We start from the raw sequence: 13,300 nt of genomic DNA, 5'->3' as shown, positions 1-13,300 counted from the left end.
AAAATTTCCCTCCTGACCTCCAGTATGTTAGTTTGTTGCATGCCGAGCAGGACAGCGAAACATCAGAATGTCACTGGAAACATCAATGCACTCTGCCCATGTTTTTGGCCCGACTACCTTCAGCATTTCAGAGAAGTACAAAACAACCCAAAACACAGAAGCAACACTTCTCTGAGGGGAAAAGGAATTCTTCCCCAGCTCCTTCACGCAGCCAGTGCTAAACCCTCAGTGGTGGGCGTCAAGAAGAATGTGTGTGTGTGTGTGTGTGTGCGCGCGCGCATGTGTGCACGGAAAAACCTAGTACAAAAAATCCAGCCTCCCTACAAACCTCCTTGATATACCAGTACATCATGTACTCAAACATAATTTCCTTGGTCAAAAAAAAAAAAAAAAAAACCATCTAAGCTTAGCATTCAGTCTCTCCTACGAGCTTCCCTGTTTAGTTCTCTTTGCCCCTGTGCATTTGCAAGGCTGCTCAGGAACTCCATATTGAGAGTTAAGCAACTCCTTCATATTTTTGTTGCAAGTTTACTCATGGCCACACGTACTTGTTTCATTACTTACCAATATTCTCCTTTAAAATAAAAGTTTCTCTTTCTTCCTGAGTTTTGATCTGCTTCTCCTCCACATTAACTAACATCTCACCCAGATGCAAAAGAAACATCTGTACTCCTTCTGAACTTGATTTGGTTTGGTTAAATAACCCAAGTTCAATTTTAAAAATAAAGCTTGTATTTCTCCAATCATGCCAAGAGCGTCCTCTGCATTTTCACTAAATTAAAGTCACTTTCCTTGGCAACTAGAACTGCATGCAATACCATAAAGAAGTCTGAGTGCCTTGCATAACTCTTCCTTCTTTCTCTAAAAATACCCTGCCCAACGAAACCTGAAGTCAACTGAATTTCACTCTTTCGTATATGCACAAAACTGACATCTGATTGACTAAGAGCTTTTTTTTGTATGCTCTTTTCCCCCACTGATGAGTGTCCCATTTAAAAAAAAAAAAAAAAGCTACTATTATTTAATAGTTCAAAGTCCATGCATTTGAGGATCAATTTCATCCCATTATATTAAAATACAGTGAGTACAGTCAATTAGTTACTCCTGCTTGAGGATCCAGCAGTCGCCTAGGGCGAGGAAGTATCTCTGATGTACCAGAGGAGTCTTACCATGTCTCAAAGCTGTTTGGTGAAAATGAGAAGCCAGCAATCATTTCACTCCTTGAAACCTTCCAGGAGCAAATCCACTATGTGGCTGCTCAGATACTCTGTGTACAAGGGTTAACTAACGGCAACTGGATGCTCCTGAAGCAAGCAGGTTTTGTTGCGATCAGTAAGGAGAAAACCCTTCCTTTTAGCATCTGCTACCACCCAGTCACAAATTCTGCTTTCCCAAAACAGAAAGCACTGCCAAAGTCAGCACTAGCCAGGATAAATTCAGTTCTCACTGCTTCCTTTTTTCAGCTGTCTGGGAAGTTTAGAAAAAAAAGCACTTTGAGACAGAAAGATGGGAAAGGTCTATTCATGGGGCTGCCAACTGACCGATATATGAAGCTGTCCTATAGTCACTTCTCAGATTTTTTTTTTTTTTTTGGGGGGGGGGGAAGAAAGAGGTGCGAGGAGGTGCAGTCACAAGATTCGTTTACACTATTTTCATGCCAGAGATAACTTCTACTTTTTAGAGAGAATAGATTTTTTTTTTTGGCACATGCTTCAGGCATGGTAGATATGAGCAGCTTAAAGGCCATGCTGAAGATCTGTGCTGACAGCAATAGATAAAAGACCTCTTCAGCCTTGCAGGAGTTTTCTCTGTTAAGACTTGGAAGCCTGCACAGGGTGAGCGACGCAGTCGGTATCGCGATACATTTTAACCAGCGTTCTTTGGGAGCAGAATTGGGTATTACTCCTGGGAAGACTTTTGGCACGTGCATATGACACCTGCCATTCTTCTAATTCTGTTTCGGATTACAGTTGGGTAGAACATTTAATTCCAACTCCTCCGCACCTATGGAGGGAAGGCAGACAGCACTGAGGGGACGGATGCTCCTTTGTGGCTGGTAATGGATCTTCAAAACTTACAGCTTCGGCAAAAAGGAAAATCAGAATTCATAAAGACATTTCTTCTGTTGGCTTGTGTGTTATCCATACAGAGTTTCCAGGAGCTGCATTGTGCTTTTTATATCAGCTGTGACAGGTGACCAAAAATAACGTGCGTGCATGTGTGTGTATACACACACCACCCCCCCCAAGTTTCTCCAAGATCACTGAACTGCTACTAAACTGGTTTGAAATGTGTTTAAATACTTTCAGTATGAACACTACTTCCCTTATCTCTACCTCTTCTGAGAAACTAGAATCCAATTTGATTCTTATTTTAAGCCCAGACTATTGTTCTACTCTTCCTTCACCGGTATAACTGAAACATACATGCAAAAATATGATCGCCAGTAGTTACCTAAGGTAATTCAGACCAACAGTTTGGAGGAATTTCCATATATTTCCAGGATGTTTGATTAATTTACCAGTACAGAAAAGTATCTGGATTGACCAGTATTTTCAAAGATGCCATTGAAGAATCATACTATATTCTTTCCTGCCACAGCAAAATGATGGAAGAAAGTTTTGCAACTTGACTCTGATGGAAGTATTTGCAATCCAAAACTTTTCACAATAATCTTCTGAGCTTCTGTATACTCAGCTGTGCAATACTGATGAATTGTAATGTGCATATAGCATCTTTGCATATAAACACAGCAGTATAACAGAGTAAAAAGAATCTGCCCCGTTCAGACTTGAAGAGCATTTATCTTCTTAATGTTTAATTGAGAAGTTTACCCATTTTTTATTTACCACCATTGCCATACTTGATATTGGAGAGAGATGCAGCTATTACAGAAGTTCAGCAGGTGAATCCTTCTAAGCAGTTACTATTTGCTGTTTTTTGGGAAGCCCCAATAGATGTTACAAAGCTTTCACACCAGAACTTGAGAGATGCTTTCTTTCAATCGCTGAAAATTTAAATTTCTCTGAAAGAATATTTATAAAAAAAGAAGTCCATAGATTTCCTTATGGTAACAGCATTTTAAAGAAGATAAAATTTGTACAAATTATCTGACCTGAGCTTCCACACACACAACAATGCGTTTGAAGATACAGGAAAGGCAGTTGTATCATTTTTATCATAAGGTTAATTAAATAAGCCTGCAGTTACTATCCTCCCTACAAAAATAAGGCAGTGATCACCACAGTGGTTATTCTAAAAGTCTTGGGAATCCCAACTAAGCTCCGAATTTATAGCTCTCTTCCTACTCTTCAGGGGGATACAGCCAAGATGCTAAAATAGTTTTATAAGGCACCAAAACTTCAGTCCTCAAGAAGCCAAACTGAGATATTGCTTTTAATGTTTTCTGTATGATTTTTTTCCACGTAAGCTTTAGTTTGATTCCTATTACAGCACTGAAAAAAGATATCAACAACCAATTGCACAGTCCGCCAGTCTCATTCTTCCAGCGTTAACATTGTTATCTAAACGCCTCCTTACCCACCCCGAGCAACAAACTACCATATCAGCTACCAATGCTGTATCAGTTTCTGATAAGCAGCATTTCTGCACTTGGTATCTACACAATACACATCTACAGATGGTTAAATGGTAAGTAAAGTATCCTACCATTTACATCAGCTTTCTCCATGTGGTATATAAACAGAACATCCTTGAGCTCTTTTTCTTTCATCTTCTTAGGAATAATATGTATGTTTTCAAATAATTTAATTATAGCTATATTTAACCAATATCACGTACCTCTCTATCAAAGGCATCATAGGTATTTTACAAACATACTAAATTAGTTGTGTTAGAAAGAATTAGACATAAAATATCTGTTAAAAAACTGTTTCATGCTCTTTATTAGTCAAGACACTAATGATTCAAACAGTAGGCAAATTTGGGATTATAGTTCTGGCACTGATGAACCAGATAATCTTTGCAGTTTGTTTCATTAGAATAATTACAAGATCATTACAATCACTTGTGTTAATTTGTTCCTTAGACAGCCTTTACAAAAAAAGCAAACCGAAGACACAAAGCGTTACATGAAGTGACAAAATAAACGTTGGAGAAGTTCAAATTTGCTTTCAAGATTAGTGGCAAATAGCCTTGCAGTGACAAGAGGCATGCAACAAGAAAACATACAGTGACAGTTGAAACTTGGTCAGAGCATACATAGGTGACAGCAGGCCGACGACTGAGAGCATTTTTCCAGGAAGAAAGCAGCAAGAGCAAGAGCTCAGGAATTGAGCCCCGTTGGCAAAATGACTTGATGAGAAAAAGGAAGAAGAGTGATGAAGTCACAAAGCAATGCACATAAAGATATGGTTGCATCAACCACCAGTCAAGTACTAAACAATTATTCTTCTCTTAGGATGAAGATAAAATGTAATCCTTACCACATGAAAGACTGTTAAATTTGATTCCAGCATATTAAAATTTTGATGCAGATCTCAGTTTGAGATGTGAGGTGGAAATTTTAAAAACTCCCCCCCCCCCCCAAAAAAAATTTGCCCCAAAAGAAAGCAAAAAGCATGTGCACTGAATATTTCCATATTTACAAAGCCATTTGTGAGTAGGCAAACAGATATGCAACACAAAGTCCTTGAAAGATGTTCTCCCTTAACATTTTCAACTTCAGTTTATTTTATCCATCTTGAGAGTGTTTATTTTGCTGACAGTACTTAGATATCTGACAGTCAGAGATCTGACAGTCTTATACAGAAATATTCTTACCATACAGTGACCATGATACTTTTGCTACACTTAAATTATCTAATTGAAACATTTTTTCTCTACTGAGTGACTGTATTTCTTTAGACAGTGCAACACAATTTACATTAGTCTCCCTAAGTAATAAGCAGAGTTGCATGAGTCTCCTTTACAGATAATTCAATCCAACATACATACATTCCTAAAAATATCATACATTCATAAACAGACTCTTAGCTTAATAGGGTGCTTTAATGATATAAATCAACACGTTTTTTCATCTATAGCTAAAATTGGATTAAGAATATTGGTAGCTGTAATCAAATCTCTGGAACTTGACTGATTATTCAGACAAAATAATTTATTTTCCAAATAAAAATATGTATGTGTATAAAATTAAAATACACATTGGGTCTTTAGCTATAAAGGCAAACTGCAGAGCTATCAGTTTACATCATTAATGTCAGTGTGCTGCAAAGAGTAGCAGTTATCTTTATGCACGCAGACTAAACACCAAGCCTGTGATTTTCTGTTTTATAGTATGTTGATGAAACTGAACATGACTAAACTATAGACAATGGTTGAAGGATATGAAGGGAGGCAGAGCAATTAATTTAAATCACTTTCCTAATCCCTGTACTTCTTGCTTCAAAGCTCAACTTTTCAGGTTTGCCAATATTTCTTCAACATTCTTTATTTTGAAAGTTATATAAAAAAGGTAATTCACGAGTTCTATACATTTATTTATTGGTATATTTTTCTCACTCATGTATATACTACTTATAGTTACCTAGTGTCTTAACATTTCCAGGTGGGAAAGTCAGTTACTTTCAGAAGTACACACATTTCCATCCATTTTGCTGTGCTTCCTCGTTTCTGCACACCTCCTTCTCTTTGCCCTCCCCACTTAAGGTAGAAGCAGACCTCCTTAGGTCACAACATCCACTTCCTGCCACAGTGGTGTAATTCACATTATCACACACCACTTTTACTTTCTCCTTCCCTCTCCTCTCCCTTCTGCTTGATCATCTTGCCCAACCTTATTCTTTCCATCCGCTCCTATCCCAGTGTTGCCACTCATCTGTTCTCACCCATTTTCTGCAACCACTCCTTCTACAGAAGCAAAAGGGCAGAAAATGACTTCACAACTCCAAAATGAACTACAAGCTTACAAAAGAACGGTCAATACCAACTCATTATACCCAAAACAACAGCAAAAAAAGCAGAAAAAAAAGTGAGTCACATAGAAAGTTCAGCAAAGCATGGCAGAAGAGCATATATCATTCAGATGTAGTTTTGCTGCAATTAGCATGACAATTTACTGGAATAATCAATAGTGTATCTGGCCTGCCTTTAATTATTATAGGAGATCCACATGTAGTTTAAAAAATTAGAATTACAAAAGTGGGCAAGTAACCTACAGATAAAGAACTATTTCTATACCCATTAACGTAAGAATGCAGCTGGATAAATATAGTCAATTTAATTATAAATGCTATTAAACCAGAGGTAATACAAACATTGAACAGCTTTTCATTTTGAATGTAATAAGAACCAATTGTTTCATTTTAGGAGTATCAAAATAGATAGAAATAGAAATATTTGTAATGTATTATATAGATACAAAACAAAACATGGAATTCACAAGAGCAAAGAGCAAATAATATGCAAAGACAACACCACTATAAGCACGCCTTCTCCCCTGAGCTTCAAAGCACTCCTGCCTACACATCCACTTGCATTGTTTCCTTTGCATTGTATCCTTTCCATTTGCATTGTTATTCAGCTATTCCAATGCAACAAGCCAAGCAAGGGACTCTTTTCTTAACGACACATATCACATTCAAAATTACCTTGATTTCATGAAAGATATCCAAGAACAGTAAGACAAAAAGAACCCTTTAGACAAACACATTCATAAGGAACACAAAATTACTTGGTCTGGAGTAAAAATTTCAGCCTACATACTTTTCATTCAATTAAAAAAAACTACAAGACATCTGAATACTCCTTTATCTTCTTTTTTTTTTTTTGTAATTCAAGTGTAAAAGTGTTTCTGAAATACAAGATAGCACATCTGGTTTTCTTCTCACTCTGCATCACAATTGTTATATTATGCTATTTACCTGCCAGCTTCTTTACACACACACTTTTCCCCTCCTCTAAATTATGCATGCATCTTAGTATTTAAGCCTTGCAAATAATGCATGAACTTTACTGTGCTTAATGTCATTGACGTTAAAATGGGGTGGGAGGGAGAAGGGGGTTGTTCTCGAGCTTACCCAGCCAGTTCCACTTCCTTGGGTTTTAGTGAACAGCAACGATGAACCTTGCAATACCGCCCATGAAGACATCCAATTCTTTCTGCAAATATTTGCAAATAAGTATCAGACTGATTCGGAGAGTAGATATTTATGCTGTCGATAATGTTAATCAACTGACCTGTGTGTTAATAAACTTAACCATACATACAGTCATTAGTGCTATCTGTAAGTGTTAATTTCTATTACATTTCTAGAAGGAAAATATACTAACAGTCCCAGCCTGAGCAAAGTCTAAATGAAAAATATCTAATTAGCAGCAAAAGCAGATCAGCAGGAGAAACACCATACGTGTGTAACTTTCCAGAGGGAGGCTCAGCCAAACAGATTATATCAATGTACTGCACAACTCAAACCGATTGATGATCGGTGTTCACCTCTAACTGGGATGCAAATGACCCACTTTCAAATAATAGACTAATTTACCTTGGTAATTAAATGTTATGTATCTATAAAATACAGAAAAAGCACAAGTGAGCTATTCTAGCTATCTGACTTATGCCTGAGTACTTGTCCTGCTGAGGTTAAAAAAATAAAAAGCTTGACAAGCCCTGACAGCCTCTTCCCACTGCCCAAACTTAAGTCATTATTGAACAGCTCTAAGTGACAGGATGGCCATGCTGCTTCTTTCTGTACAGCAGCCCAGTGATCCACATCAATGATTCCCAAAGAGCGCACCATAAAAGTGGTGAGAGTATATTGGGCGCGCCACTGTCCACTCCTTCCTCCTGGACTTTGGGCACTGGTTGCAAAGAGCAGCTCTGGAGAACCAAGACAGGAGTCTGAGCTGCTGCGCAGCAGCACTGGACTAGGTCAGAGTGACCCAGGAAGATCAGCTACGTTAACCATTTAGTTAACAGCTATGCTAACAATTTAACCCACAGAAGAGACAGGCCAGCTAACACGGATCTAGACATATACAATACTAGACCTAAAAGATTAAATTCAAAAAAATTAAATGTAAACAAAAAAGGGGGTAGGGGAAGCATATCTAAATTAGATAAGGGAAGAAGCCATACTTGTTCAGTATTTGATACCGATATTTGCAAAACAGTAGAATTTAAGCTACACAGCATTATCTATTATGATTTATGCTGTAAGTGCCTCCCTGTGAGACAGACAAAGTAAACAAGAAATGAAGTCATTACCTATGGCGGGAGTTAGGTGGAAGGGGACACATCAATGTTGGGTGACACATCGTATTGAAATCCCTTCACAGGTGATGCGTAAGAATAATTTATGTATACATAGTGTACACTCCTTGGAGATTAGAGGAGAAGAAATGAAAGTCTGAAGACCCCTTTCACACTGACTCTTTCCAAGTAAAGAGACAGGCTATAACCTGCTTAAAAAGATTCTTTGTCTAACAAATGTTCCTGACTTTAAAAAGCCCTCTGCCATTGGTGTGCTGTCATGAAATCATAGCCCCATTTGGACGGTAGCTGAGCACTTCCAGCTGGAGCTACAGCTTCTCCAGAGACCTGGCATATACAAGCTGCTGGTTCTCCGAAGTCCAGTATCTTTAGTTCACTGGTAGAATCACATGCTTTACTTTGGAATAGGGACACGTGTCGTACAGAAAAAAAATTAGGGCAAATTAAGACAAAAAAAAGACTAATTGCAAAAACTGATATGCTGTAAGTCCTAGTATTAGAGTCAAAAATCTTACACAAACTCTTATGCACACATATTTCTATAAGTCTCAGGGTAGACTTACCGAACTTTCTTCCCATTATCTGTAATTTTTGTCACGTTTAGTAACCCATACTTCTCTTGACCCTGTAGGACGGAGCAAGACACAAAACATAGAAGCAAATCTGTTTCTGTCAAGGCACTGAACTGAACCCCCTCAAATACTGGCAGTGTTTGGACTGCCCCCTGGCAGTGAATCATGTTTGTCTACGTTCCAACTTCAAGAAACTGCAATAAGTATATTTAAATATGCAGACAACACTGAAAACAAAATTTCTCTGGGAAAGTATTCATTACCATTCACAAGGTAAAAAGCTTTCCTTTTTCAAGGCCCAGGTTCCTTGGGCAAGCCAAACTTAAATCCTTTGTGGTACAGTACCACAGAAGCTTTAAACAAAGTAATGATTTGTGTGGCGGTACGTTAGCATTTGAAAAAGAAGATAACTGACAGACAATTAGCCTTAATTCTGAATTCTTCTGTCAAAGTTACTCTAACATAAATGCATATTTTAAATAGAACATGCTTGAGCTACATAAAAATATTAATATGTTCATTTTATAAACAGATGAGTGAAACATTTCTTTGATGTCCTATTTTTCCTATCCACAAGCAAAAGATTAGAGTTTTAAACTACTTAGTTCCATCTTGTTGATGGAAATCATCTAAATTGGTCTGCCCCGTATAAATTTGGAGATCAATCAGTGAATGGTAGGAAAAAAATATATATATCAATGAACAAGAAGGGTACTTTGCAAATGTCAAGAGGTGAATACATCTAGTTTCTATGCAAGAATGAGCATATATAAAGACTGTTTGAAAAGAATATTCTAAATTAAAAATGAAACTACATTTGTACCATTTGTGACTCAAAATAAGCTAATAAATTCTATAATTTTCTCATGTCAACCCGGCTTTGTCCTACCAGTGAATGGTGCTGAAGGAAAATTATATATTTTTTTAATCAATTCCTTTTCAGTAACTATACTTAGCAGTTCCTAATTTAAAAACTAAGCTATTACTTGAAACAATCAACTGGGGAAAGAATCCAAATTAGCTTTATTGTAACAAAATGCCCTCAATTTTAGATCCAATGAAAAAAAGACGCATTCTCTCTAGCATTCTCTTCTAAATCTCAAAATTAAATGAATCATAACTGCAGAAGAGGACACTGAAATTTTTTGCTGAAATACTCTGACAACACTCTTACCACAGATACAGATCTGTATTTCATGAACCATATAGATTTTACCTACATGTTTTATGACAGCGCAAGAAGATACGCTTTCAAGGAGACTAACGTTTAGTCAGTCCTTCAGATACTGCTTTTGTCCATCATTAACTGCTACTCTTACACAATCTGGTACCGCCATAAGCAAACCCTTCCCAAAGCAGTGACAAATGTACTTTATTTTCTAAAACTCATATTTTCCCTAGAAGAAGTGAGTCCAAATTTAATTCTAAAAGTAGCATCTTCTTTTGATCACTGTAGTGGTGATCTGTATGGATCACCACTAAAAAAACCTATGTGTTGCACCCTCCTAACAAAGCTTCGGCTTTAATAACTTGAACAGCCTGTTCTTACCCTCCACAATGGCTGAGCAACACATGTCCACTTGCTCAGACAAACCATGATATTAATAAATTGCACATGGTGGAAGCACTGGGAACATCCCAACGGTTAAGAATTATTCAAGGGCAAAAAAAAAAAAAAAAAAAGGAAATATCATAATGCCCAACTTCGCAGTAACACTACGGGGTACTAATGGAAAAATTAATGTAACGTTTAATTAGGAAATAGGAGAAGGAAAGCAAGTTAAAGATCAAAATACACAAAAGATTCAAAAGCTTTATTTGTAACATTTAAATCCCAGGAGAAAGTCAATGAAAACATGGAACTTCTTCTATGGTTTGAAACCAGCAGTGACTTCTTGAACAAAACGTAATTTTAATAATTCACGGTCTGTGCCATATTTAAATAAAGCAGAATATCTGCAGCAATAACTGCCTGGGTGTAACGCTATCGAACACATTTGCTTAGCAAATGAACTGTGTTCATTTTATTGCGGAAAACAATATGAAGTCATAAGAACGGATCAGCACATATAAGGCAGAGAACTATTCCCCTGTGCAGACAGCAAGAATGAAGCAGGAGAATTTACGCCTGTAATGCCCTGAACTACCTACTAAAGGACTGCTAAAACTGATCTAAGGACACATTTCAATGCTATTGTAGATCTTAAATTCAGAAGAGAAGTACTTCACGTTCTGAATTACTTCCCACTGTTTAAAAGCATTGATCTCATATTTAAAATTTAAACTGAATTGAAAAAAATCTGTTAAACATTCATAGCACTGTTGAATGAGCTTAATTTTCCATGAGTCCCACCGAACTAATTAAGCTCAACTTTTCTTCCCTGTAGCTAACCTACTAAAATAAAAGAGACATGGCTTACTTATGCCAAGTTCTTATGAGTCCTAAGTCTTTCAAGGTGATCGAAATACAAATAAAAATAAAGACACCGCATACAAAAAAACATTACTGCCTACTGACAGTAAGAGGTTTCGGAGGGAGGGGTATTTTGCTTTTAGCTTCCAAGTTGCTAGGCAAGGAGACATAACTGTCAAGAGGAGAAAAATTGAGTCCTACATAACTTGACATAATTTTAGGCCACAATGAATTGTTTTTGCTCTAACTCAATCTCCCCCAATCTCTGCCAACACCAAGCTGTATTTAAATCAAGGATACCTACTTTTCCTTTTTTTTTTCCTCTTTTTTTTCTTTATACACAGTTCAGACGCAATACATTCCTTTTAAAATGTAAAACCTTAGAATAATCTTATCCCATTATTTTTCTCAAGAACACCAGCAGATTTGCCCTCAAATATCTATTCATAAATAGCCCAGTTTCTACAACACCTGCTTATATATTTAAACAGTATGCATACTGACTGTGGCTTGATGCTTTGGTGAAGAAGGAGAGGATTCATTTTCAGGAAAGCTTGCCTTAGAAGCAGTTGATGATTCCTATAAAATTCAATAGGCAATATAAGTTATTCTTTCTTACGGTGTCAAAAAAACAAAAAAACCAAGCAAACAAAGACACCCTACAACAACCCCAGAGATGCATAAATATATACAAGCAGACACAGAGAAATTCATTTACGTTCCCAGTTACAAACTTTAGTTTAAATGAATGCAGTTTTTTTTGAAGCATACAAATAGTTCAGAATATCATGTATTATAAAACTGTTTGCTAAATAGCATTCTTACAGGATTTAAAGATTGCAATCAAACTGAGTTAATAAGCACATGTCTACTTGAAAAGAAAATGGTAATAATAAATATGATATCCACTAAAGCAAAGCTTTTGTCCTTATTAAGGGATAGAATTTTTGAATGACATTGCCATCAAATTATAAAGCATGTTCATAATGGTAACCTATTAAGGGGCACTATGCAATAAAACACTGTAATTTTAAAGAAAAGAATAAATCTGTGTGGTTAGCAAATATGAAGATTAGTACAATAAATAGCTTTCCATGTAGAAAAGTATGTATGAGCTCTATTAATATTTGTATGTCAGGAAAGGTAATTTCCTTGTAATCGAGAACTGACATTTTCTAGAGATTTTTTTCTGTTTTAAATTAATTATGGATTAAAAAAAAAAAAAAAGGCACTAAGTCTCTGAAAACTTGAAAAATTGCCCAGCTGGATGGGACCAAAAAGGCACATGTGTTTCCTCTCAGGTAATGATTGCTTTGCATAAATAAACTGCTTGAAAATCTGGTAAAGAATTTCAAACAACACAAAAATATATCACTTATCCTTTGTTATTGTTACACATCTTCCCTCGCCTCGCTTTTTAATATCCTTGATAGCTCTTCCCAAATTCTGCGCTACAACTTGAACAAATTCTTTGTTTTTCCAGTATTACATAACAGTCTGCACAGTCGCACTTTAAAATCCACTCACACCCCTACCTACAGAAGTGCTGCACTAGCTCCTCCGACAATAAAGAACATTAGCATTCCTTAAAAACGGACGAAACGTTCCAGGCTTTCAGATGTCCCTAAAAAACTTTCAAATTATGGGTACTGATTTCATCCCTTCCAGAAAGGTACAATTTTCTTTGCTTACCAAACTATTTTTCAGCTGGGTGAATCCTGCTGGCTATGTACAGACGTGTACAACTGCCAATAAAGAGTTAACCAGTGCATTGGATATCAAATTCTAGTCAGCCATGGCAAGCCATACCTTCCTTCTGACACATCTGAAGCACTCCTTTGACAGCCCATTTTCAGAGAATTGAGTTATGGGGTTTTTTCCAGGAAAAATAAAACAAGGAAAATAAGACAACTTTCCTAGGAGTCAGCTACTAAGAAAATGGTGGGTCAATGTTCCTATTTAGCCAAATATCAATTGTGTTTCTTCTAAATCGTTCTCAATTTTTGATAGCTTTCATATAATAAGCAGCTTTGGAACAACAAACCTAGTATATGTGGTCATGAACAATTTCCCTTACCGCAC

At 36.7% G+C, this 13,300-nt stretch overlaps 1 protein-coding gene across 18 annotated transcripts in view; it reads right to left on the bottom strand.

Annotated features, from left to right (window-relative positions):
• The window catches only part of ARHGAP12 (Rho GTPase activating protein 12), an 87,572-nt gene that overhangs the window by 16,101 nt on the left and 58,171 nt on the right, over nt 1-13,300 (bottom strand). For all 18 annotated transcript variants that reach the window (XM_068934418.1, XM_068934421.1, XM_068934410.1 and 15 more), the window contains 3 exons: nt 11,723-11,797; nt 8,797-8,858; nt 7,041-7,122 (listed from right to left, as the gene is read on the bottom strand). In XM_068934418.1, coding sequence (XP_068790519.1) covers nt 7,041-7,122; nt 8,797-8,858; nt 11,723-11,797 — 219 coding nt within the window. The remainder of the gene's footprint in view (nt 1-7,040; nt 7,123-8,796; nt 8,859-11,722; nt 11,798-13,300) is intronic.

This window comes from Struthio camelus, chromosome 2 (assembly GCF_040807025.1).
Source record: "Struthio camelus isolate bStrCam1 chromosome 2, bStrCam1.hap1, whole genome shotgun sequence".
In the NCBI taxonomy this organism is placed as follows: domain Eukaryota; kingdom Metazoa; phylum Chordata; class Aves; order Struthioniformes; family Struthionidae; genus Struthio; species Struthio camelus.
This window is presented reverse-complemented; position numbering and strand designations above follow the sequence as displayed.